Source organism: Toxorhynchites rutilus, chromosome 2 (genome assembly GCF_029784135.1).
Source record: "Toxorhynchites rutilus septentrionalis strain SRP chromosome 2, ASM2978413v1, whole genome shotgun sequence".
Taxonomy (NCBI): Eukaryota; Metazoa; Arthropoda; class Insecta; order Diptera; family Culicidae; genus Toxorhynchites; species Toxorhynchites rutilus.
In genome coordinates this window covers 189174344-189201987 of record NC_073745.1, presented here as the reverse complement: position 1 = coordinate 189201987, position 27644 = coordinate 189174344, and the positions used below count along the sequence as shown (strand labels likewise).

At 40.6% G+C, this 27644-nt stretch overlaps 1 protein-coding gene and 1 long non-coding RNA gene across 6 annotated transcripts in view; one reads left to right on the top strand and one right to left on the bottom strand.

Moving 5' to 3' along the window:
- Nucleotides 1–462: 462 nt before the first annotated feature.
- LOC129771444 (uncharacterized) overlaps nt 463–27644 on the bottom strand; it is a 31138-nt gene continuing 3956 nt past the window's right edge. The window contains exons 2-3 of the long non-coding RNA XR_008742375.1: nt 854–1367; nt 463–790 (exon numbers count right to left, since the gene is read on the bottom strand). This is a non-coding gene — a long non-coding RNA (uncharacterized LOC129771444). The remainder of the gene's footprint in view (nt 791–853; nt 1368–27644) is intronic.
- LOC129771441 (uncharacterized) lies at nt 8058–26946 on the top strand. Of its 5 annotated transcripts, none has more exons than XM_055775077.1 (6): nt 8061–8201; nt 8269–8679; nt 25825–25952; nt 26016–26303; nt 26368–26491; nt 26565–26946. In XM_055775077.1, the coding sequence occupies exons 2-6, from the start codon at nt 8637–8639 to the stop codon at nt 26708–26710; spliced, it is 729 nt and encodes a 242-aa protein (XP_055631052.1). In that variant the 5' UTR covers nt 8061–8201; nt 8269–8636; the 3' UTR covers nt 26711–26946. The 5 variants fall into 5 exon arrangements, with proteins under 5 accessions (XP_055631050.1, XP_055631052.1, XP_055631054.1 ...); XM_055775079.1 differs by having other exon boundaries at nt 8062–8201; nt 8531–8679; XM_055775078.1 differs by having other exon boundaries at nt 8062–8201; nt 8498–8679.

Here is a 27644-nt window from a genome sequence, read left to right as displayed (position 1 = left end):
GGTCTGAAAACTGGTCCTAAATCGCCCCCTATTGTCTGGCCTCGTTTTAGGTTATCGCGTAATATGTACACATAACTCGTCCGGCAAAAAATGACTAATCATTGGTGTTATTTACCAAATAACTCGTCATATATATAATTTTTTCTGAGAGTGCATTAAACATTAGTGTTAATGCGGCTTAAGTATTGTCCTCACGCTGAGAGGAAAATTTAGTATATATGACCAATTTTTTGGTAAATATTACCAATTCTCTAGTCATTTTCTACCCTACTAATCATTGGTACATCCTACGAAAAAAATTTTGTAGACACAAATGTCAAACAAAACTATGGTTTGTAAGTCCAATGTTGGCTCAATTTCGGCTTTAGTAATGGCTAATTTGTTGGCCCTCCATTGGTTCAATAAAATTTTTATTTAAAATATTTTTATTTTTATTAATATTCTTAATCCTTTCCTATTTTTTAGAAAATATTGAAAAGTTTTTCCTGCATGCTTTTAGCGAGCGAGTTGGATATCACAGTACTCAAAAGTGTGCTTTTTCGGACACTTGCCAAATTTTGCTGGATCGCAAATTGCATCGATTCGTTCTCATCTTCGAAGATGATTTGACGCTGGAAATCGACATCGCGTCGTACGTACTCAAACGGGACATCGAAACAGTAAACCACGATAATGCATGCCGTACGCTCTTCGCTTTCTTTGATGTGGCTCACACTGGTCACGGGTGTCTCTTATTCGAATACGTTGCCAAATATGATAACCGCGTTCAACACATGGAACAGCGGTATTTCTATAAAATAGAACGAATTGCGTAACATAGTGCCAAATATTTTAAAAATAATTGAGCATTTACCTATTTTTACTGGAAATCCCAATGGAAGCTGCACAGTGAAAAAATCATTCAGTTCAGTCACATGCGGATTGATCATTGTGGATCAAAATTGGTAGTACTTGTTGTTGTTAAATTTGATAAGAAATTCTCCACTCAGCCACATGTTAGCTTAGAACCGCTGCACATTAGATGTGATTATTTTCGATTTTCCAATACCTCCTCCCTAGAGTTCGATGTCAGAAAAATACTTCTTCACGGTGGAATCTGTCATGGGCAATACCTTCGAAGAGATCGCAGTTTTTTCCAGTGGACTGTTGTTTTCCGATCCTATGCTGATGTTGTTGTCCGAAGGGAACATGCCAGTAGGGGCAGTTGACTTGGTTTGGCGCTAGGCTTTTTTCTGCCGTGTCGACGATCAAACAATAATCGGATCATCAATAAATTGTGCACGGCGACATCCGCCGTTTTTGGCTCTGGTGTATCTGAACACTTACGGCTGCGTGAAACCGTTGCTATGGATTTCTACGATTTTAAGCTGAAAAAGGAAAATATTTAGATAAAATGAATCATAATACAACCAAATGTTTACCTCCGTACCACTTCGCTTCCATTAGAGAAATGGCGATTGCATACACACAGTTGCCAGAAATGAAAATAATCAAGGTTATGCTATGAAGTAAAATGTACGAATCATTGGTAGGGGTGAACATTGCATCTGACATCAGTTTAACAAAGCTTTTGTAATATTTACAAAAAATTTGTACATTTTACAAATGTTTCGACTACTAAAGATTTGGTAGCTGCATTTACTAAAGTTTTTCTCCAGTGCACGCGTGATGTGAGTGATAGAATGTAAAAAACGTCCAGGGTACGTATATGACAAGGTAAGCTGGACTCGAAGTGTGTAGTGACACGATTCACTTATACCAGGGGCTAGATATCAATTGAATATAGGCTACCCAAAATTAAAATCAATATGGCGTCATTTGTTTACCAACATATCATTTGCGGGGATTGAAATCGTTGAAATCACGAAGATAGTATGCTTTATATCTAACTGCATGAGCGATTTTCATATTTCGGTTTCACATGGAGGTGTTTACATTCAACATGGAGTTTAAAGTTAGCCACTATTCGACTATATAACCGGACCGAGTTGTAAACAACAGTAATTGATAGAACCAAAATGTCAGTGAATCGCAGCAATATTGGGTACACTGGCAATATGAGGGACGTTTTAGTCATACTCCTGACTTATACGCTCCCAAATATTACATCTTAGCTTCGACGAAAGGCAGCGATCGCAAAGTAATTCATAATTCATAAGTGTTTTATGTTGTTGCAAATATTACGTGTTTTGCTATTTATTTTTTTGAAAATACATTAATAATACGTGAGATAGAGAAGTTAGTGATCTATTAATGTTAAAATAACGGAGTAAGTACCCTGGATGTGTTGTTCTGTGATGCTTTGTGAAACTGGTCTTTATACGGCGTGTTCAGTCCACCGTTCAGCGCAGCGCACTGAAAGTACGACCAACAGGATGGTGGAGGAAGGAACGCAACGAAAGGGCGATCGCGAGGGCACAAACACCAACATACGCCCCACCCGTGGGAAGAGTGCATTGCGAGCGCAAGAAAACTGCACTGCGTGCAGGGACCAGACTTGAGTTTCAACCGCCGCTAAGCAAAGAAGTTTATTTCGCGTGATAAAACATTGGGAAGCAAGAAGCTTAAAAGAAAGTGATAATATTTTATCTTGTAAATTTGATGTAAATAAAATGTGTACAAAAGATTAAGTTACTTATTTGCTACCAACCGATTAATCCCTCATTCGGTCCGTGGTATAGTTTTTGGTTTTGGATTGGTCCTTAACAGGACCAAAGAAGCGAATGGAATTTTCCATTTGCTTCGCATCGCACGCGGCACTGGGCCACTCGGAATCATTTCCGTGGAAACGCATTCTCTCCTAAGTAGCATAACTGCTACTTTGGTTGAGATTGCCATATTCGTTGACCTTGCGTGTCAGCCGCATGGGCGGCTGTGGAAAAGTTTGGTTCGAACACGCACAAACATGATCGCAGCAAAATACAGTCCACTGCTTGGTGAAACAACACGGCGGGTCGACTGCGACGGAAGATATTTATAAAATATTGCCATTTTCAGATAACTCTATGGCTCGATGTGTGGCACCCGCATGCGTGAGCGTTTGGTCACCGATGCCCGGGCTCGAGTCCAACTCGAATTATGAAAACATGTCCCACAAATTGTAATTTCATCGATTCTCGAGGGATGTGACCATTCGAAAGAAATGGCTTCGATTCTTCGTACAGGACCTAAGCAGCAATACTTAAAACATGTACATTTGCTCGCTTTACTTCAATCCCAATTGTTTCATCCATATCGATGGCTTGGAAGTACAATATCGTCGAAAGCTGATACAATCAGCTAAATTTAACCAAATTCATATTATACAATTAGTACACCAAACTGTTTAGTTTTAGCTGTTCCTACTGTCAAAAAGGCCAACGATTTCATGCAACGAGAAATCAAAACCGGACGCCTCGCCGAAAGGTTTATATTGACATCAAGCAAGAGTTGAATCAAGTAAAAACATCCATAACATCCGCGGAATCGTTCCAGTTTCTAATGGGACGAAACATGACTATCCCGAGAGGAATATTCCGTCAAAGGAAATTGGGGGCAGCACCATCAACATCTTTAATAAAAAAAAACCTAGCGGTTTGGCCAGTTCTGATAACTTAATTCAAGCACTGCGGCAGGAGGTATCGAAGAGCTACAGAGAGGTTCAGGAAGCTAAAATCCGAATTACCGAACCACAATTTTTCCTAGATTTTGATTAGAAAGAAAAACTCTATATAGATTATCTCTACACGGCAATGAATAAATGTATACATTGAGCTAAAAACAAAAGAAAGACACTTATTTAAACAAATTTATCAAACCGCTCCATGATTGTGCAAAGCTATACGTCACAGCCTCACTGCTACACTGGAGAAATAGTTTAGTAAAAGCAGCTACCAAATCTTTAGTAGCCAAAACATTGGTAGAATATACAAATGTTTTGTAAATATTACCAAAATTGCGTAAAAGCGATGTCAGACGCAATGAACGTTCCTACCAGAGATTCGTAGATTTTACTTCATACCATTAGTAACTTTGTTTTTTTGTCATACCTAACATCTGTGATGTGCGCACTGTGCAATCGCTATTTCTATTTTGGAGATGAAGCGATTCGGAGGTAAGCATTTTGTTGATGTTACGTTTCATTACATATATACATATTTAATATTATTAACATATGTATTTCTTTTCTTCATAGAGACACGAGAGAACAAAATGCGGATGAAATGGGCTGGTGCTACCGACACTCCCTAAATAATGCAAACTAGAGCGATGCAGCAGGAAGAGGAACGGGAACTTTCCTCGTGTACGCTGCTCATAGAATAAGTTATATATTATTATTATTATGTATTCTAAATATGTGGAGTTAAATGTAATCAAATAGAATTTTTAAAATTAAAATTAATTATTAAAAAACATTTTTATTATCCCTGATGATTATCTCTCACAAATGAGAAGTAAAATTTTCACTGATATTGCACCAATGTTGGACCAACAAATCGTAGTTTGTTTGACGTTTGTGCCTACCATCCCACAATCCAATCGACGAAAAAAACATCGACCTAACATCGACCTAACAACGACCGTAACGCTGTTACCTATTCACGATGACGACGATTAGGTATCGACATCTGGATACGGCATTAGTTTGTATGAATACATTCGACTCGTTTGCTTCCATCAATCGGTAAGTGAGAAAGATGATTTCTCCCATCACCACAGTGCGGATTTCCACTTCTATCACAGCAGCCAACAACATCCGTTTTCCTGCATCAGTAACCTCCAACCCCTGTTGGCAATGCCGGGGGACAGCATCAACAGCAGCAGCAGCAGAATTTGACCATGGTATGGTATTGCGAAGAACTTTCCCCATTAGAGGTTCCGTGCTTCGCGCACATTCAAAAATCCTCTTCAGACACGAAAACTCAACGACAAGGAGGTATTTATCAACTTGCTCAGCTGAATTACCACCCGAAGGAACCCGAATGCACTGATTCCGTAGTATAGTAGAATGAAAATAGGCGAGGTAAGCGAACGTAATCGCATGAAATTTTAATGTTCGCATTTTTATCCGGATCATACAACTGGTGAGTAGGGAATTCATTTCTGCTTTTCACTTACTAATCATTTTATTTTGTTTCAGCTATGAATACATCCGACTCAATCAATCGGCGAGTGAGAAAGATGATTTCCCTCATCACCACATTGCTTATTTCCACTTCTGTCACGCCAGCCAACAGCATCAGCTTTCCCGCAGCAGTATCCTTTAAGTCCAGGGTGCTATTCCGGGGAACAGCATCAACAGTAACAGCAGCAGGACCTGGCCATCGATAGTATTTCGAGCAATTTTCCCCATCGGAGATCCCGTGCTTCACGCACATTGAAGAATCCTCCTCAGCCACATATCTGTGTCATCAAGGACAAGGAGGTATTCATCAATGTACTCAGTCGGATTTGAATCGTCAATCCAGACAACCCGGATGCACCGATTCCATTATATACCTTATTTTTATTATACATGGATTTTTATTATTTTTTTTCAATAAAATGATTAAAATCGATCAATGTATTTCCTTTTCATTTTCAATAACAAACCAATACAAACAAGCAGCAAGCAGTGCTGAAAGCAGCGCTGCAAGCAGGTCGACGCCTTGCACATGTTGGCGAAAAAGTGGTGTCAAGTTGTTCGATGAATGCATATGAAAGGTCGATAACTCGATTGCAAGGTGGCAGCATTTGAGGTCGATTGTTGACATTTCATCGACCCGATCTTGGCAGTCAAAACGGAATGTGGGATTTTTCTTTCGTAATATGTACCTGAGAGAGAGGAGCCAGCTCACTTTTGTTGTGATCACCCTTATGTCAGCGCGAACCAGTCACAGTGAACCAAGGGGAAGTATTGAAATATGTAGAAAATTTCAACATGACATTTTTTTGCAAGACATTTTATGTGAAAATAATTTTGACGTCGGACTACATCTTTCATTTCTATACTGGGGTGTAAGTTCAAAGCTTCGAACACAAGAGTGTTACATTGGGGAAACAAGATTTTGAGCAATGAAACCTCTTCGCCGGTTGAAATAAATGTAATGATAAGCGCTTCATTCGAAGCATAAAATGTCTACGCGTTATATGTGTGTTACTTATTGATCCAAAAACTTGTTTCAATAGCTAAAAAATTGCTTTGAAAGTAAGCTATTGGAATCACAAAAATCTGTATATAAGGTATATAAGGTGCCAGCTCGGAAATCCACTCAATTATAATTGTACAGCGGTTAGATCATTTTGGAACAGTTACTGATGCAAAAAAAAACAAACTTGCTACTGTGAAGAAGGCGACCAGCAAGAAGAAAGCTGCTGATACTGCTGGTGTGGCTGCCCGAAAGCAAAAGTCAAACAAATCTTCAAAAATCGCTGCATGCAAGCCGATAACGCCGAAGTCATAGAAATCAGTAGCAGCTTCGAAAAAAAAACTACCATAGCCACACATAACGCACAACACGAGAGAAAACAAGATAGTGTTTTCAGCAAATCAAATCCAGTTCTTTTCAGAAAGAGTTTATCAAATACCGCGGCCAAATACATTATTTTTGTAATTTATTCGATCAACGTAAGATTACATCTTTCGAGCACTTATTAGGGGTACAATGAATCTTGAGAAAGACAATTCATTCCGGCTCGACACTCACACAAACAATGTTCACTCATCAATGTCACAAAAGGGAAGTGGGTGTTGTGAGGGAGAGCAGAGTGAGCGCTGCATTTATGTCGACTGTTTGAAAGCGACAGTTATGTTGTCTATGGGAAATGGTATACAGATTAAATCACACATAAAGGGGAGAAAGAATCTTGACCCTTTTTGTTTTGTGGACAAGACCAATTGGTTCACCTTCACTATCGGTCAATTCGATTGGATCTTCAGTGATACTATTGCCTTGATTAGCGACCTGCATGTCAAATTTAAAATTTGCATATGAATGGTCCATCAGTGATGGGCAGGAATATCATGGTAAAGATGACGAGAGACTGGTAAGATAATTCTCATCTTCATCCGAATCGTGATCACTGCCTGTTAAAATTGCAGACACAGCATCCTTTTTAGTCAACCTATTATTATTTTCATCGGACACAAACAAAATTCCCTCAAAATGCACCTGAGAGAAATCAATGTTAACTCTTTTAATTGGAAGATTAGCACTTATTTTATATATTCCACATATGTTGCATATTCAAATTGCATCGGAGAATATACAATCATCGCCCACATTGCAAAAATCGATTCACTGAGCTTGCAGCAATAAATCAAACTGGAACCAGTGAAAGAATGAGTGAAAGAATGAAAGAATTAGCGGAAACTGAATGAAAGATCGGAAAAAGTCACAAATGAGCCCAAAACACCCATAAATTCACAAAAGATCTCCACCGACAAACAAATCATAAAAAACAGTTTGCTTCTTATTTCGGATATTGTTTTAGTAATCATCGAAATAATTCTATAGAACAACTATATCGAAATTATCAAAAGTAAAAAAAAAATGTTGGAATGGGCCGATGCTGATGGAAGCCATGATGTGGGCTGACCTGGTACATCTTTTATTATTTTCTACATGATCCTTTTTATACCCCCCATATATTCCTGTTAGACACAGTCCTACGTCAAAAATCAAATCGGGGATAAAAACGAACAAAAGTACTCACAAACAAAGGTTCACGTCAAGTTTGAACACTTTTCTCACAAATGAATGACAACAACTTGCTTGATTGAAATTGTCAGATTGGAATTTTCTTGATGATGATGCGTAAGAAGAATAAGAAGAAAACAATCTATCTGTCATTCAGCTGGCTCCTCTCTCTCAGATATGTACCAATGATTAGTAGGGTAGAAAATGACTAGAGAATTGGTAACATGTACCAAAAAATTCGTCGTATTTACTATCTATTCCTCTCAGTGTACTGATGCACTAGTCAGTCCAGACTACCTTGTCATGAATGTACCCTGAACAAGGTCACAATATTGACATTCATTGCCATAGCTGTCAGCAATTTGATAGTAACTTTGTTTACATCTTTCCATTCATTAAGCGTAGTGAACGTGCAGAGACAAAAGGAAAATTCAGCAGTTTTGGTTTCGAAAGTTGTGGAGAAATTCAGTCCTAGTTTAGGCTGCAACATAATACATTTTAATATAACGGACGAATTGGGAACAGTTCTATACCGGTTTCAAAGTAAGAAACAAAACGATGATCGTGTTCAGGTGTTTGTACTAGAACATTAATAATCCTTACTTAGTAGAGCACGACGGGAAAACGAAAAAAAAAACCGAATGGGTTTCCCCGATACTTTCTACGGTTTTCCTTTTACTATATGAAAAGGGACTTTTGGAGAGCAGCAAGGTTTGGTGGATGTTGACAAGTGTTTGCGAAAAACAAAAAAAAAAACGGAACGAGCATTCATTGCTATTTTCTTGTTTTATACAATCTGTTGACATTCCAATGATAAAATCATACAACCGACTTTTCAGTTGGATAATAAATACTGCCTATCATTCGGACAGGCAGTCGAGGCGGAAAAGCAAGAAAAACGAAAACGCAACGTAGCAGCAGTAGAAAAGAGGAAAAAATAAATCGGCACTGAAGTATCGAAAGGAAATATAGTGAAACATGAAGGCCATTGAAGCGAAAATTGTCGTTTTGGGATCTCAAGGTAAGCATTTACTGCTGGTACAGTTGGTTTTACGGGCATGCTCTAATACTGTTAGAAGCGCTTAAATTGAGCTTCAATTTTAGTTTTTCAATAAAACGTGCACATTTTATGCAGAATTATGAAACAGATCAGTTGTTTTAGTTTTGAGTCGGTTTTCTTTCATTGGGTAGTTAAAAGCTATGAGCTTGCATTTCTTTATTCTATCTTCTTTCAAATTACCAAATTAAGCCGTATAACACGTGTTGGTGATTTTGCTCAAACAAAGAAAATAAATGTAAACGGCGTAATAAAATCTATCCATCTATGCATGAAGAAATGAACTATGATAACTGACTTTTAATGAAAAATAAATAAGTAAAATTCTTCCCAGCTTACTCCAGCACTAGTTATCAGTAACAGCGGAGAAAAGTGTGGATAACGTGGTTTTTCGCAAAATGATAACATTTTTTGGGATCAAGATAACGTAAGGTTTGATGTAGCAAACGTATTTCGTGTGTACAAAATAAGTTGTGCGTGGTAGAGGCACATATACGTATGTCATCCCAAATAATATTCTTACACGTTCAGAATCGAATACTAAATTGTGGAACTATTAATTTTTTTCTGTATTATGTTGATTTTCAACACTTATGGCTGGCGTCACTTTAGGCGGATTGCAGACTTCTCATCGACCGATAGTGTTTTAGGGACATAGCTTATAGCAATATGTTTCTGGATGATGATTGACATGTTATCAATACACTATTCCGCGGATAAATTAATAAATTTTTGAAGTCTGTGGTGACCTTTATTGGCAAACAAATTCTTACACCGTTAGCAGTCGAGTGATGTCGTTTATTTACAGCGAGAATATCAAAACTGTTTTACTAAACAATATTTTATTCAATAAAGCAGTAAGAATGCCATCGGACCCAGGGTATTAAGATTGTTTGGTTTTGTGAACGGCATAAACAACGTCCTCGGCAGCGATGGAAAAAGTTCAAACTAAATATCCGTCACTTGAAACGAAGCGCAAAACATTAGTGGCATTTTATGACGAAATTGATTCCGTGCTATATACATTCATGAAGTATTTTACAAACAAAGTAGATTTACTACTGGCAAAAGACGTCACTTTATCGTTTAGAAACAGAGAAGAAGGCAAGGAAATCTATTTACGTTTGCTATTTACAAATCGCCAAAAGATCTTTGCGTTACCTCGAAGGTTACGTTCTGCCTTGCGCACATTGTTGAAATATAATACATTCTGTGCAACTACTATAAGACCACCCTGAATATATTTTGTTGTAACACAAACAGTTAGAATTTCAACAAGATATTTTCATACATTGTTGAATGCTTAGAATAAAGTATATTTAACGAAAATTTCATTCAAATATTAGTTCGTTCATTTATTGGGCTTAAATATGGTAATTTCGTCTGTCCAGTTTTTATAAGACCATTTCTTCATTCATAAGTACACTGAAGTCGCTTTTTACGCGGATTTTTTACGCGGTTTTTGGAACTTACGCGAATTTCGGAATTTACGCGGTTTTTTTTACGAGGATTTCGGAATTACGCGGATTTCGATATTTACGCGGTTTTTTTACGCAGCATATATCAGCCGCGTACAAATTCAATGTACTAATTGATGTGACTTTTCACGAAATGAGTTTGTATTGTATCACTGATTAGTAGCTGAGAAATAATTTATTTATTTATTTATTTATTTCGTCAATCAAATGTAGACTACATACATATGTTATTACAATGTTTTCTTATAGACTAAGGCTAAGGTTACTTTGGATAGGAGTACGCACGAAAATTTGATTGTACGAATAGAAACAAACAATTTTGTTCGATAGAAGCTGACGAATTCGAACGAAACAAGGTGGAAGCAATGTAACCACACCAATACAACTCAATGTGGTTGCTTACTTTCACTATTGCATACAATTCGTACGATCACTTTTCTGCATCCAGTGTCACCGCCGCCTAATTGTTATTTCCACGGCACATGTTTCTATTGTTCTCTATTCATTGTGATGTCAATTTTGTCGCAATGACGATTGTACATGAGCATCATGCGACTTACACGAACGTTGCTTGCATAATTTGTTCTAGATGCTTTTATTTGGAATAAGCTCCTTGTTCTTAATTGACGTCCTGGTACATAAAAGTTTAAGCCAGATAACAATTCCGCTGACTGTACAACGTTGTGAAATAAGATCGTTTACAAAGAAAAGCATTGAATGTTTTCTACGTTCTTTAAGTGCTTGTATGTTGATGAGCATGCAGCGTGCTTCGTATGAGGGAAGAGGGAATGATGTCTAGTTCGATTTACGAAGTGCATACAAAAGAAATTGTTTGGGGAGAGACTCTATGCATTCTTCGTGTGCGACAATATAAGGGTTCCAAACAATGCTGCAGTATAACAAAATAGGTCTTACATATGTGGTGTATAATGTTTTTATTGTATATGAGTTCTGGAAGTTATGTGCAAAGCGTTTTACGAAGCTTAACACTCTATTTGCTTTGTTTATTACTGAGTTGTAGTATTCAATAAATGTGAGTCTAGAGTCAAGAATGACACCTTTTTTACAGTTTCGTTTCCTAGGGATATTACAATATTTGGTGTTTGTTGTCTTCTGCTGAATGTTTTTTTTTTATTCAAATCGTTTATTTTTACAGGCTCAGTTACATAAGTTTAAAGGAGCCGAGCTCCTTACTGTATTGTTACTAGTATATATACATTTTCCTTAATTCTAATGTTAATAATATAGGGCTTCTGCTGAATGTTATTGCAGTACATTTTTTGCATTAAGTTGTTAGAAGCTTTCTTTTACACCACGTGTAGAATACATTTATTTCATTCTGGAATGCTTCAAAGTCGCTGTCATTTCCAATTTCCGCGAAAAGCTTCATGTCGTCAGCATATATGAGTACATTTATATGCTTAATAATAAAGGAAATGTCATTAATGTACAAAATGAAAAGAAGAGGGCCAAGATGGGATCCTTGCGGCACTCCCGAAGTGATTTTAATGGAGTTTGAATGGTTGTTTTGGAAACGAACTATTTGTTCGCGTTCTATTAAATATGAGTTAAGCAATTTCAAAAGACTGTGTGCTATTCCTATTTTTTCCAGTTTGAAGATTAACAATGGGATGTCGATTCGGTTAAATGCTTTACTAAAGTCCGTATAGAGGGCTTCTACGTGTTTGCCATTGTCCATTGCATTTAGTAAAAAAGTGACGAATTCTAATAGGTTAGTTGATGTAGAGCGGCATTGGAAAAAAAACGTGTTGTCTACAAGTAATTTGAGAGTTGAAAGATTTTTTCTTTAATAATTGATTCAAATAATTTAGGAATGCAAGAGATAATAGCAATGCCACGGTAATTACGGATGTCAGACTTTGAGCTTGATTTGAAGATAGGCACTAAGAAAGATTGTTTCCATTTGTCTGGGAATATTCCAGTTTTTAAAGACATATTATATAGGAGATGAAGAGGAGGCGTAAGTTCGTCAGCCAGGTTCTTGAGGATTACAGGTGCAATTCCGTCAGGACCTAGGCCTTTCGATGCGCTCAGATTTTTTAGTGTTTTATGTATTTCCTGATGTGTGATACTGTTCACAGATATGTTGTTGGAAAATTCCGGTAGAAATGAAAAGTACTTTCGGTCACGGTTTTGCTCGGAGAATGTGGTATAGACTTCCTGAAAAAAATTGCCGAAAAGATTACATATTTCTTTCGAAGTGCTACCCACATTCTCGTCGAGATGCACACGTGATGGAATATTATTGCTCTTAAGTTTAGACTTCACGTAATTGAAAAAGTTCTTCGGACAGGATTTGACTTCAGATTCGACCTTCCGATTATATTCTTCATATGCGATATTTATGGCCGAATTCAGTTTTTGACCAATAAGGTGGTAACTAATAAAGTTTTCATCCGATTCTGTTAGTTTATACTTTTTGTGTGCTTTTTGTTTTTGATTTTTTAAATTTTTTATTTGTGGATTGAACCACATTGTTGTATTCGCGAGTTCTACGTCTCCTTTTCTTCGGGACGAGTTCTGACATTATGTTATTCAGAAATTCGTGAAAATTTTGTACAGATTGGTTTACATTTCCTTCATTACTAAGCATATGTTCCCAATCTATTGTACGTAGAATACATTTAATTGCTTCGAAATTAGTCTTATTGTATTCCGGCACTTCCACATACTCACAGTCGGCAGGCACTTGCTTTTTTTGCGTAAAAATTGAGTATTATATTGCTGTGTGGAAAGTCTCGTTTTTCCAGAGCGGAGTCATGGATTTATACACACAGAAGTCTTCGGTCATATTTGTGAATAAAAGGTCTAGATATGTATTTTGACTGTTTTTTACGAGGTTTATTTGATTAAGACCGAGTAGAGCAAGTTCGTCGAAAATGAATTGTAGAGTATAATTTTCGCCGACGACTGGAAGTAGAATGGATTCATTTTCGTTGTCAGTTAGAAAGTCTGCTTTATTTTGATTAAAGTCACCATATATGTGCAATTTTGCTTCTGGTTCTAATTTTGACAATAAAAGGAGATTCAGATATCATGATTGCAGCATAAAGGGTGTGTCACATCAAATTGCATCACGGAAAAAACGCTGTAAAAATTTAATTTTTAGGAATTATATCTTCAGCTTTCGCTTATAATCAGATAAGAGTGTATAGATCCCGTTGGCCATGCTTCACTGTAAATTTTTCGTAAATTTGGAAAAATGTCGAACGAAAAAGAGCGTCGTGAATTAATCCTGTGCACTCATTTCGAGAATCCGGAGTTGTCACATCGGGACATCGGTAAGATGCTGGGAATCGTCCAATCCACGATCAGCAGAGTACTAAAACGATACTTCGAGAACCTAACCATCGACCGGAAGGTGAAGAACGGCAAAAATGGATGCTCCGTCAGTGAAAAAGATCACAAGCGCGTAGTTAAGCAGTTTAGACGTGATCCGAGAAGTTCGGTCCGGGATGTCGCCAATAAGCTGAATTTGTCAAGTTCATTCGTCCAGCGGACCAAGCAGCGGGAGGGCCTGCGTACATACAAGGTTCAGAAGGTTCCTAACCGCGACGAAAGGCTAAACATGGTGGGGAAGACGCGAGCCCGGAAGCTGTACACCGAAATGATGACGAAGCCGCATTGCCTGGTAATGGACGACGAAACCTACGTCAAAGAGGACTTTCGTCAGCTGCCGGGCCTGTTGTTCTTCTCCGCAGAGGACAAATTCAGCGTTCCGGAGGAGATTCGCAAGCAGAAACTATCCAAGTTTGCCAAAAAGTACATGTTGTGGCAAGCGATCTGCTCTTGCGGAAAGCGGAGCGCCCCCTTCGTGATGACCGGCACGGTAAACGGGTAGGTTTACCTTAAGGAGTGCCTACAGAAGCGCTTACTACCACTATTGAAGCAGCACGAGGGCCCGACCATTTTCTGGCCGGATCTCGCTTCGTGCCACTATTCAAAGGACGTGTTGGAGTGGTACGAAGCCAACGGGGTCACCTTCGTGCTAAAGGAAATGAACCCGCCCAACGCGCCGGAGCTTCGCCCAATAGAGAAATATTGGGCGATTATGAAGCAGGCCCTCCGGAAGAACCCAAAAGTTGTCAAATCGGAGGCGGACTTCAAGAGAAAATGGATTTCTGTTCAAAAAAAACTACAACCTGACGTTGTACAGAACCTTATGGACTGGGTAAAGAGGAAGGTGCGAGCATACAGGCTTGGGCTCGAAGTATGAATAAAAAGAAAATGCCAAAAGTTGTTTAATAGTTTTTATTTTACAGTCTAAAATTTTCAAAAGGATCGGTCTACTGGGCGAATTTCTACAGCGTTTTTTCTGTGATGCAATTTGATGTGACACACCCTTTACAACAAAAAATCAGTTAATCATTTGTTAAAATATGAGTTGCATTTTTAATTTATAATTCACTGTTTGTTAGATTTTTATACGGATTTTAAAATTCACCCGGTTTATTGTTACGCGGGTTTTGGAATTTACGCGGTTTTTTACGTGGATTTTGGAATTTACGCGGTTTTTGTTTACGCGGCACGTATCCCCCGCGTAAAAAGCGACTCCAGTGTATTATCAATGAAAAATTCAAAACAATCGGCAGATCTAACATGTCAATAGTTGGTAACTGTTTAATTACCTGGAAAATTCGTGTTGGCATAGTATTTACCAAATTCTGTAGAACGGATTTCTCGATATTTTCCAATATTCTCGATATTGCGGCATTGAGCTCATCAATCGTGGTGTTCCGCTTTCCCTCAATGTAGATTCTGTGATTTTTTTGCAACGATGTTACGCAAAAACGGTAGAAGAGAAGATTCCAGAACATGTATGCCCTTGCGATTCATTTTGAATTATGCGAAAGCTATCTTGAGCTTTCTGGTTGCACAGAATCCCGCCCAAACCATGCACGAGCTTCCACCAAAATTCCTGGTTGAAAAATACTGTTCCTCCTTCCTTAAATCCCTCCAGTACCCGTTGAAACAACCATCAGGACCATCCAAATTGGACTTTTTTGTCACTGGAGATAACTGTGAAGAGCTGTCTGATGGGAGCATAGAAACGTATCTCGTTGATTAACTGCGCACAGTCGATGTTTCCGAACAACAAATCAAAGACAAACAAACTTTGAATTTTCGTCCTCCTTGCCAACAGAGTTTCCAAGTCGATGTGCATACAGCGAGTCTCGTAATCAGGAAGATGAGTGGGATCATTCCATGGCAGTTGCCTTAAGGCGTAGCGGATAAAACAGCGGATGACGGTGTTGATGTGTTCGGTAAACTTCAGTTTGGTGTCAAAATTAACGCCGACCTTCTATTCACGAAACCGTGTTGAGCATCAGTTATCAGTGGACGAACAGCATTGAAGAGATTCCCGTGGACGAGTTCTTCAAAACCTTTGGTGATGCAGCATAGTATCGAGATTCGTCGGTAGTTGCTAATGGCGTGAACACCACCAGATCTGTGGATTGGAGTGATCGGTGCCATCTTTCACACCTCTGGAAACCTTTGCTTGCGCATCCGCGAAGAAGTCAGCGATTTTCTAGGGTGAGTCTGCAGTTGCTCCACTATACATCATTTCTAAAGCCATTTGTTCGAGATGAGTACAGCTTGTTAACGTAACTGCATTACAACGAAGATCGGATTCAACAGCGACCAAAACACCGCCGCCGCGTTGTAGAGTGCTTGTGTTAGCATTGCGGTTACAACGAAAAATGCAGTAGATTGATGTAAGCTCAGTGTTTACTACGTCTGGGCGCAACCACGTTTCGGTCAAAACAATTATGTCGTAGTCACAACTCGTCGTTTTCCTGTAGAACTTGTCAAATGCTTTGAAAATAACGTCACCGCAGTGTTACGATTGGAAGAACAGATGATTTGATCGACGACGTGCAAGCATTGCGAAGACGACGCTAGTTGGATGTTGTTGGCGCACTGATTACTGGATCTGGAATTTCCGCTGTGCGATTCCAAAACCCCGTCCTAGAGGAGCTCAGGTTCTCGAACTCGCGAAAGAGGATTTCACACAGAAGATTTTCACACAGAAGAGATGCCTCATCATGAACGGGTTGTCATGCAGGCTTACGAAACTGTGCTCTGCCTTGCGTTCCACTATTCGGCGAGCGCATTGCATGTAACCTTTATGCGTGCTATCTCTCTTACGCAGGCCACTCGGTACCGTATCATGCGTGTTATCGTATGCCCCTCTTACGCAGGCTGAAAGACTGTGCTCTGCCTCTCTTCCAACATCTGTGACGTGATCCGCGACAGTACCTCTATCTAACCTTGAGCTGGTCTATATCCCTAGCAAAGAATGAATCTGAATTCAGCAACTTAAATACTCCGTAGGGAAGTCTAGGCATTCTGCTTATATCTGAATTCTCTATTCCTCATACGATTGTGCATAGACCTGAACAGGTGATAATCTGTTGAGCCTAAGTCGGGCGAATACGGCGAATGCGAATGAATTTTTTTTTTTTATAGAGGTGAGGAACGCTCTACCAGCCTTATCGGGGAAGGGTTAACACAGACGTCGAGTGGGGATCGCACCCACAAAAACCAAGCCCTCTACTCGTTGCCTCATTCCCCCTGGGACCACACCTAGGCGACTACTTCAGGGGGCGGCTGTGCTCATGCACTCTTCGAGTTTTCAACGCTGATTAACGTTGTCCTTCCCTTTTTCTCAACATTTTTTCTCTCTATTCGCTTTTCATTCCACTGCGCTTATGTCCTCTTCGCAGGCATCCATTTACCCGTCGAGACGTGTACCGATTAGGAATTGCCCTCCAACTTGACGCGCAACCCGTCACAGTCACCCTCGCGGGATTTCTCACCTGTCGAGACGTGCACCGATTAGGAAGCGCTCTCCAACTTGACGCGCGCCCCGTCACAATCACCCTCGCAGGATTTCTCTTCCCAGCGGAGTGCCGATTAGGTAGTGCCCTCCTACATGACGCGCACTCCGTCACAGCTACTCTCGTGGGGTATACACCATTTTGATCATGGCTTCATCCTTCGCGGTGTTTCTCCGTCCAGGCCACGATCAGGCGTTGCCAGGCAGGCATTTTTGCTGTTCTCCGCGGCAGTATCCGATTACCTGTCGAGACGTGCACCGATTAGGAAGCGCCCTCCAACTTGACGCGCGCCCCGTCACAGTCACCCTCGCAGGATTTCTCTCCCAGCGGAGCGCCGATTAGTCACCCTCGCAGGATTTCTCTTCCCAGCGGAGCGCCGATTAGGTAGTGCCCTCCAACATGACGCGCACTCCGTCACAGCTACTCTCGTGGGGTATGCACCATTTTGATCATGGTTTCATCCTTGATGCTCGCTCCTTCGAGCGTTCGCGGTGTTCTTCCATCCAGGCCACGATCAGGCGTTGTCAGGCAGGCATTTTTCAGTCATTCGCGGCAGTATCCGATTACCTGTCGAGACGTGCACCGATTAGGAAGCGCCCTCCAACTTGACGCGCGCCCCGTCACAGTCACCCTCGCAGGATTTCTCTTCCCAGCGGAGCGCCGATTAGGTAGTGCCCTCCAACATGACGCGCACTCCGTCACGGCGGCTCTCGGGGGGGGGGACTATCCGGTACTACAGCCGTCTCGATTGTTCATCTCTTATGGTCAGGCGTTATCCGTATGCTGGTCGGTCCTCCACTTCCGCTGTAGCTCGGACATGATATGTACGATTGCACTGTTTACTGCGTTCCAGGTGCCCTCGTCACGACACATTTCCTCCACGATGTTCCCAGCATGAAGGGTAGGCAGCCCCTCGCGCACTGTGGTGAATCTGGGACATTCGAATACGATGTGTTCCGGTGTTTCCTCTACATTTCCACACTCCGGACAAAGAGCCGATCTTGCGTATCCGAACCGGTGCAGATACTGCCTGAAGCAGCCATGACCAGACAAAAACTGCGTTAGATGGAAATTTACCTCTCCGTGTTTCCTGTTCACCCAGCCCATTAGTGTCGGTATGAGCCTGTGCGTCCACCTGCCGTTTTGCGCCGCACTCCACTTTTGCTGCCACCTAGCCATCGACTCCGCCCTCATTAGCGTCCGGATTCCTCTGGTTCCCCTCCTCCTATAGCACTCGCTGTCCTCCGCCAAGATGATGTCTATGGGGACCAACCTGGCTATGACGTAGGCCGCTTCTGTTGACACGGTTCTGTACGCACTCGCGACTCGCATCGCCATGAGCCGGTACGTACTATTCAGCCTCTTCGTGTTCCGCTGAGTTTCTAACGCCGCGATCCAGGCTGGACCACCGTAACGTAGTGTCGATGAGGAGACACTAGCCAAGAGGTACCTCTTACTGCTGCTTGGGCCAAAGTTGTTGGGCATGATTCGTGTCAGTGCATTGATTGCCTTCGTTGCTTTTTTACAAGCGTAGTCGACGTGACTGTTGAAGTTCAGTCGATCGTCGATCTGCACCCCCAGGTATTTTAGGTCTCGCTTCGAGGTTATCGAGTGCTCTCCAATTGTGATTTCTGCACGTTGCACCGCCCTGCGGTTGCTGACAATCAGCATTTCCGTCTTGTGGTGGGCTATCTGCAGTTTCACACTTTGCATCCACCTTCCGATCATGTCTATCGACTCGGTCGCGAGCATTTCGACCCGTTCCAAAGATTCCCCCGTCGCGAGAATAACGATGTCATCCGCGAAGCCAATGATCTCCACACCTCTGGGCAGATTCAGTTTTAGTCCATCGTACCATCGCACCATCGTACATACTGTTCCAGAGCGATGGGCCCAGGATAGAGCCCTGCGGAACTCCCGCCGTAGTTTTAATCTGCGCCTGGCCCGTGTTTGTCTCGTACACCAGCACACGGTTCTCGAAGTAGCTTCTCAGTATTCTACACAGGTAGTCTGGGACTTTCATCGTGTGGAGCGCAGTCGCGATGGCCTCACAGCTGGCACTATTGAACGCGTTCTTAACGTCGATCGTTATCACTGCGCAGTATCGATTTCCTCTGAGCTTCTGTTTGGATGCTCTGTTGGCTCTTTCGACCACTATGCGAATGGCATCTACCGTGGATCTCCCTTTCCGAAATCCGAATTGATTATCGGACAGTCCACGAACTCCCTCCGTGAATTCCGTCAGCCTATTAAGGATGATTCTCTCCAAAAGTTTCCCAAGAGTGTCCAACAGGCATATGGGTCTATACGATGCTGGACCACCCGGCGTCTTTCCTGGCTTGGGCAGTAGTACTAGCTGTTGTACCTTCCATCGATCCGGAAAGTAGCATTCGTCTAGACACTTCTGCATGGCTGTCCTGAACATATCGGGGAATGCTAGGACTGCCGCTTTCAAAGCTACGTTGGGGAAACGTTCGAAATTTTCGATTCATCACTGGTTACCAGACTGGAAAGCAAGTTATCTCGCTCGCTTTTCTCCAGCATAACTTTAGACAGCACAATCCGTTTCTGTAGTATCCTCGCATCTACTCTAAATGGATGATAGCCCATTCTGCGAACAATGGAAAGAAGCGTTCTAGTCAAAGTGGCAGCTGAACACCGATATCTTCTAGCCAACGCCCTCATTGACTGCCTTGAATTATCCCTAACGTCATCATAGACCTGCTCAACATTTTCGATAACATGTGGGCGGCATGACCACGGCAAGTCCATGTAAGTCTTATCTCTTCGGAACCTAGCATACCACTTCCTGTATGTTTTGATATTAACAACTGGCCCATAACAATTGCAAATGATACGGACGGCTTTGCTTTGTAGGCTTGCGAGACTGTGCTCCGTCTTGCATTCCAGCCTTTATGCGTGCTATCGTGTACCTCTTTTACGCAGACCACTCTGTGAACGCAATGCATCCAGGCCACTCGGTACCCTATAGTATGTACCTGTGTGAAAATTTTTGCAACGCCCTGATAAATCGAACCGAGAAGTCGATACAATCACTATCACCCCGAGCGAAATTTCGTATTTTGTAAATCGAGATAACTTTTTACTGAGCTCGAATTTCTTGTGTTGCAAATTGCATATATTAAAGCGTTTCTGAAATGTTTCACAAAGGAAATGTCAGGGACGCTAACTAAAACAAAATAACTCTGTAGGTATGCAACAAGCAAACCAACAACTTAAAAAAAATCTGACAGTTGCATCGATGGCTTTCACTCGGTCGATGCTATCGACTTTGCTCGTTATATATCATAGTAAAATAGAGCTGACGAGCTGGACGAGCAAAGTCAATTCGATCTCTATTATAGGGCACATTGTATAGGTAAGGTGGAACTTGAATAACCCCGGTCGTTAACTTAGAAGTTCCATTCGAGATAGATATCTACTGTCGCTCAAGTGATTCAACCGTTAGCCGGGCTGCGATAAGTGATCAGTATTTATTGTCTGTGCGGATAATAGTCAGGTAGTGATCGTTACCTATCAAGTACGAGTGTCTCCACCAAAGCAAACGAGGCCGCAGGTTGTGGATGGAAAAGCTAAGGTCCATCGCCGTTAGGAAACACTACGAGATTCAGCTCTTCCATAGCTTCCGTGATGACAACTCTACGCCGGTTGTGGTTGTGGCTACCCCGGCTAATCGGAGTTCGACTGTAGTTCTATTGTTGTAATTCTTAGAACATAATTTACTAGCTAGAACAAAAAAAAATAGAAACGATTGCCAATACCTCAAATAAATAAATTGTTTGTGAATTTTGCTTGAGTTGAACGACGACTGAGAAGCGTGATGTTCCCTATTTTTTCAAAAATATCAGAAATATCGTTGCTATCCTTTCAACGTGAAACATCACAGCATCATAAATTTGTCGTATAGCACAACCGATTCCTCATGCATGTTTTCATACATTTGGTGTTAATGGAAAAGCCCCTCTCAACTTTTGGACTTCCATGCGTAAAATAAAGGGTATTTTAATAGGGACGCTACAAAAGTAGACCGATAGGGACAGCAAACGACGCCATATTTTTTCCCGCTCTCTTGACATTTCTTTTCAGTAAGATTTGCCATTTCATAATGGAAATATATACGATTCAACAACGAGTCGAGCTTATTGAAATTTGCTCGTGCCCGTAGTGCCCGTAGTGTCGAGAATATTGCTGCCGCTAGCGCATCAATTGAGGAAGATCCAAATCAGTCTCTCAAACGTCGGTCTCAAGCGGTGGCCATCTCTGTGACTTCGTTGTGACGAATTTTGCGAAAAGATCATGGCCTACATTCTTACAAGATCAAATTGACGCAAGAACTGAAGTCGCTTGACCATGAGAAGCGTCGTATGTTCGTGAATTAGGCTGAGCAACAACTTGAAAATGATCCGGATTTTCATCGAGAAATCATCTTCAGTGCCGAGACTCATTTCTGGCAGAATGGCTTCGTCAATAAGCAAAATATGCGTTATTGGTCAGGCAGCAATCCACACGTACTCCATGAGTCACCATTGCATCCCGAAAAAATACGGTTTGGTGCGGTTTATGGTCCGGCGGCGTCATTGAGCCGTACTACTACCGGGATGATGAAGACCGGCACGTTACTGTGAATAGGAATCGCTACCGCTCAATGATAACTGAATATTTCGCCTCGAATTGGATAATATGGACTTGGACAATATGTGGCTTCAACAGGACGACTCCAAAAGCCACACAGCGAATTTAACAATCGATTTATTGAAAACCAAGTTTGGTGAGCGTGTTATCTCACGTAATGGCCCAGTCAATTGGCCGCCTCGGTCGTGCGATTTGATGCCGTTAGACTATTTGCTGTGGGGCTACGTCAAGTCTATGGTCTATGCCAACAAGCCAGCGACGATTGATGAACTTCGTCGTCGAAAATTGGGTTCAGCGTCTGGACTTCTGGACCTTATATGGTTGTTAATTGATGACCCGAAAACTAAATAGGCTATTGAAATCACATAAATCCGTATATAAGCTAGTGCACACTCGGAAATCCATTAAATCGTATTGCGATGTAAGATGAAGAAGGTCACGCTCACACGCCTATGCATTATGCTATTCACTTCCAATTCAATTTCGTTTCTGCAGCCGAAATGAAAGGAGCATTTAGCGAAAATCGAGATATCGATGATAATTCGATACCGATGGGTGCCATTGACTATGGATTTGATAGTGTTTGATATGGTGTAGTGAATATTTCACCATATCAAAGAAATCATATTGTTGGAAGCAGTGTTATAAAATTATTTGTTTATGAATGCCGCAATCGATCGTCGTTTCAAATTGCTGGGAAGAGGGGCTTATGTTTGCTGTATAATTCCGAGGAGGAATCAATTTCTTCTTAAGCGTTTATAATTCTGCTCCGGAGCAACGATGTGTCCAATTGTCGGGGCTTTGGTTTGCCGAGGAGGAATCGATTCTTCTTTTAAGCGTCAATAATTCAGCTAAATGAAATGGTATGATAATCACTTTATTCGAAAGATAAAAACTACTGATTCTACAAAACTACGCAAGCCATTAAACCTTTTCAGTGTATACGAAACTTTCTACTAAAGAGTTATTTATGAAATTTTGATGCATTCTTAAATAACTAATATCCGAAAAGATAAACTAGTTTATTATATTTACTGTCCTACGCCCTACGCCCTACGCGGTCGTGTCTCAGATACAACCTTCCTATAGTTTTTTTTATGAATGCAAAATGTGCTATGAAGTGCTATAATGCACTATTCAAAGAAAAACCTTCAAAGAAACGTTTAACCGTTTTGACGTAGGACTACGTCTTTGATTTCTGTATAGGGGGGTCACTCTACGAAAAATGTAACTTTTATTAACATTGTTTTGAAACGCATATTACGCAGAATAATTCTTACTATATATGTTATAATATATATCATTAGACGGCAAATTTATCCAGCATTTTTTTCGCCTGAGACATCAACAGTGGAAATAATAAAATAAGTGAGTAATTTAACAAATAGAAGAGGTATGTTTTGCGAGCGGATACGAATGTAAATCATGTATTATGCATTCTTTCTTTCAACTTCGTTCCCATGATGTTGTATGAACCCCAAATTGAGTGCAATAATTCGTGCTATGTTAAAATAATCGGATGCAAGATTTCATGCATCATCAGTTTCATGCAAGATTCCTTCGGTGTGGATGAAACGAAGGCGAGCCATCGGTAGGCCATGTTTCATTCTTGGCAAACCAAAGATTTAACCATCAAGTGTAGAAAACACGGGTTATTTCGTGATCCATCTGTAACAGACGGAACGCGAAACACGAGAAAACTCGTAAGCGGTCCTTAATATGTTAAGCGAGTGTCTTCCGGGCTGCGGCAATTTTGGCAATTGTACAGCGAAAAATGATATCAATGCTAGGAGAATGGCAGCGATTATCATGCGAGGTCTTAATGAGATCGACATTACATCGCATCACAAAAATTAAACGAAATGAAATATGAATAATCTTCATATTCAAAATTCTCAATGACTCAATTCCTTCTATGATAGATTGAACAGTAGAACCAATACGACTTGGTTGTGATAGTCTACAAACGAACATTATTTCACCGAAATGTTACTGCTTCCGATGCCTTAGAATAAGACTAATAATAAGAATAAGACAATGGGAAGAAATCACAATATCATTGCTTTCCATTAAAAATAAAGCATCCCATAAGGTCCATAAACTACACGAATTTTTTCGGCCGCTTTCGTTGCAGTTTTAAAAACAGGTAGTAAAAACGAAAAATATGGCGAATTTCTTGCTTCGTGGACACCATCTTTGACGCGCTATAACTTGAGACTGAAAAGGACAATCACAACACTGTCAAAACGACACTTGTAGCACAGATTGTCGTCTTTGAATAGCCGTATAGTATGACCCAATAACACAAGATATGTTTAAGTGTTGCCATATATTCACAATATACGACATTTCTTTTTCCCCAATATTTTCTTCAGGAAAAGGAAGGGGTATAAGGATATTTTGACAATGTTCACACTCACATTCATCACACTCAATTCTTAAGCCTATCTTATATCTAATATGTGTTTACATTTCATCTTATTCTATTGTTAGTAAGAAGGGATTTGATTTCTCGCGAAGGAATAGGAAAAGCAGAATATAAGTATATAAGGACAATCAGACACGAAGATCGATATAGAGGCGAATGAACTTCCAAGTTTAAAGCCTCTTAAAAACAAAGAAAGAAAGAAAGAAGATCGATAACTTTTAGGAAGACATATATTTGGGACGTGTAATCAAGGTCTAACCTAGCCAACACATCTCTCACCGGCACATTGGGCTGCCTTCCTCTAGCCCGAAGAGAGTTTTCTCAATTCGATCTGGCAACAAGATACTCCTCGCACGACCGAACAACATGTTCGATGTCGTGGTAACCTTGGCCACAAGCACAGATATTGCTAGCGACAAGATTAAAACGAAAGAGTAGCGCGTCTAACGAACAGTGATTGGACATGAGTCGGGAGAAGGTGCGAATAAAGTCCCGACTCAAGTCCAGACTTTTGAACCATGGTTTGAGGCTAACCATAGGGATAATCGAATGAAGCTACCGGCCCAATTCATCTTCGTTCCACTTACGTTGCCAGTTAGCGATGGTATTTTTACGAACTAAAGAATAAAATTCATTGAAGGTGATTTGACGCTGATAAATTTCGCCTTCAATCGCACCCACCTTTGCTAATGAGTCAGCCCTCTCGTTACCCGGAATTGAGCAATGTGAAGGGAGCCAGACAAAGGTAATGACATAACTAATGTAATCAATGACGATATAATTTTTTTTGTTTACCGATCCACATATACTTCATCTATCATTCCATCCTGTTATGTGTCACACTGATATTCATGAATCATTTTTAGTTATACAGTTAAACTTCCTGCCAGATGCTCATTTTTTTTCGTTACAAACCGTTTTACGGTTTTGAGTACATATAACAAACGGCCGGGCAGGGCAACTATTTGGAGTTTCAAAAGAGTTAAACTAACAGATAACAGATAACAGAACAGAAGAAAAGAATTACGTTTAAAAAACAACTGTGAACAATCACAGTCCTACGTCAAACTTTCGTCTGTGCCCCTAGGCTCAGACCCTTTTATATAGGTTTATATAGGAGTTCGTGTCCGGGAAGGTTTACCGAGACAGCAAAGAACTAAACTGATCTCTCACACAGAATACTGTAGCCAGGAAGCCGGAAGCCCGGAAGCCCGGGGCCCGGAAGCTGTACGATCAGCTGACGACTGGAGGAGTGTTTGCTCATAGACAATGAAACCTATCTGAAGGCCGACTTCGGGCTTCAGTTTAGGCCAATTGAGAAATAGTGGGCAGTTATGAAAACGTAGAGAATTCCTTCGAAACCGTGACGGATATTTTGTTTTGTATTTTTCCTGAAAAAAAGGAAACCCCAATGTAGATCGAAAACGTCTTTTGAACATGACAATTTCAATCCAAAATACACGCAAACGTTTTTGTTCCATTACTAAATGGGTGCTTGCTCCGTCTTGGATTGGAGTTGGACATTTGAAGTTGTGTGTATTGGAAAAAATGATAATTATTTAAATCCTGAATATACCTATCCCTGTTTTATTTTAGTACCCCCCCATGTATATAAAGCAATTATGTTTCGAATAGGACTTTTGGAATAGTTATACTGTTATGAAATAATTCCTGTTCTCTCTTCCAGGCGTCGGCAAAACCAGTCTGGTTGTTAGATATGTTTCGAATGTGTACACAAAGGAGGTATCACCGACAATAGGTGCTTCGTTTTTCACGTGTAAAGTCAACCTGGAAGATTTCAAAGTGAAGATGCAGGTGCGGAACGGTTGTCAGTTTTTCTTGATTTTTTTTCCAAGTCATCATCGATTACTTCCCTAGGTTTGGGACACTGCTGGCCAGGAACGATTCAAGGCGATGGCTCCTCTCTACTACCGCAATGCGAATGCCGCGCTGTTAGTATTCGATTTGACGCAGTACAATTCTTTCATTGAAATCAAATCATGGGTTCAGGAACTCCAGCGAAACGTCCAGGAGCCGATGGTACTCTCTCTGGTAGGTAACAAGCTCGACCTGGAGGAAAAGCGGGCAGTTTCCCGGGAAGAGGCTTCACTCTATGCGACCTCCATCGGGGGAAATTATTTTGAGACCTCAGCATTACAAGATCAGGTTATTCTGGCATTATTTTGTGATCCTGAGTAGTGGTTATTTAGTCTACGTTTTGACATTTCAGGGAATAGAACAAGTATTTATATCTATTGCTGTAGGATTGATCAAAATGTCTGGTGAACAAATTTGTCCGTCACTAAAGCGATACGAGTCCTCGGATTCACTTGTGCTCTCAGGATACGCAAGCGGTTAGTCTTTAAATCTGATTCACAATATACCGCATTCCACAAATATTTCAAAACCCGTTTTTGTTTTTGCCAGGTATGAATGGAGTTGTGCAAATGGGCATACCTGTTGAGTGCGACAACGTGTTAACGGATGGCACCGGTCGTTTGGAAACACCTTCCTGGAGCAGAGACCATATAGCACACGCGGACGAACAGCGCACAGGATTTTGTTGCAACTAACTATTCGCGTGTATTAGTGTTTTTATTTTCGAGAAAGTAAGGAAAATGTGACGTGACTTTCTTGTGATAACTTTAAAACTTACGTTGATAATGTATTATAGTTGATAGTTTGTAAATACCGTGAGACAAGCGTGAACGAAATAAGCATAACATAATTTAGCACACTAAGTATTGACCAAAAGTATTGGCAGATGAATGGTTTTGTCAACTGATAAAGTAAACTTAGGGCTCGCATACATACTTCGTTTCACTTCAAACGCGTCTCATGACAAAACAGATCTCTTGGAAAGGACACGTTTTCCAGTTTAATAGCCAGCAAGATGTGAAAGCCCATATCATATGTTCATGTATTCATTCATATATTTATATTCATATACAGTCGCAATGCTCGAACGCGTATTGTCGGCTAAGACTTGTTATAAGAATAATTTGGACGCTTGAAAACAAAAAAAAAACTTTTGAAAATTTTTAAACATTATTTGATTATTGATATCCGAAAAAACATACTATAATAGGGTAGACAGGGGCAATATGGTCCCCCTAAGAACGGAACGCCCTAAATCATGTAGGAACATTTTTAAATTATGCTACATGTTAAAACCTCACGATTTGAAATCTTATTGGTCGATGTACATTGTATGAATATGCTTTGAAAAGGTTTATTGTGGAAAATTTACACTTTTAAAAATGTGTTCCCATTTATTCGATCGAGAGCGGGGAAAAATGGTCCACCATGCGGGGCAATATGATCAGTGATTGGACTGCAATTTTACGTTACTCAAAGCAGAAACAGAGAATATCTGTGCAGTCAGTGGCATTGATAGCATTGATTCCATCCATCGCCGTCCGTAGAGGAGCTGAATTGTGTCCCACAGTAGCAACCTAGGGTGTCCTGTGGAACATTCTATAATCGTTATTCCGTGCATAGCACCCA

Coding starts and splice junctions, on each gene's coding strand:
- LOC129771441 (XM_055775075.1), top strand. CDS start 8,637: ATGAAGGCCATTGAAGCGAAAATTGTCGTTTTGGGATCTCAAG. Junction 25,953..26,015: donor ATTTCAAAGTGAAGATGCAG/GTGCGGAACGGT, acceptor TTACTTCCCTAG/GTTTGGGACACTGCTGGCCA. Junction 26,492..26,564: donor GCTCTCAGGATACGCAAGCG/GTTAGTCTTTAA, acceptor TGTTTTTGCCAG/GTATGAATGGAGTTGTGCAA.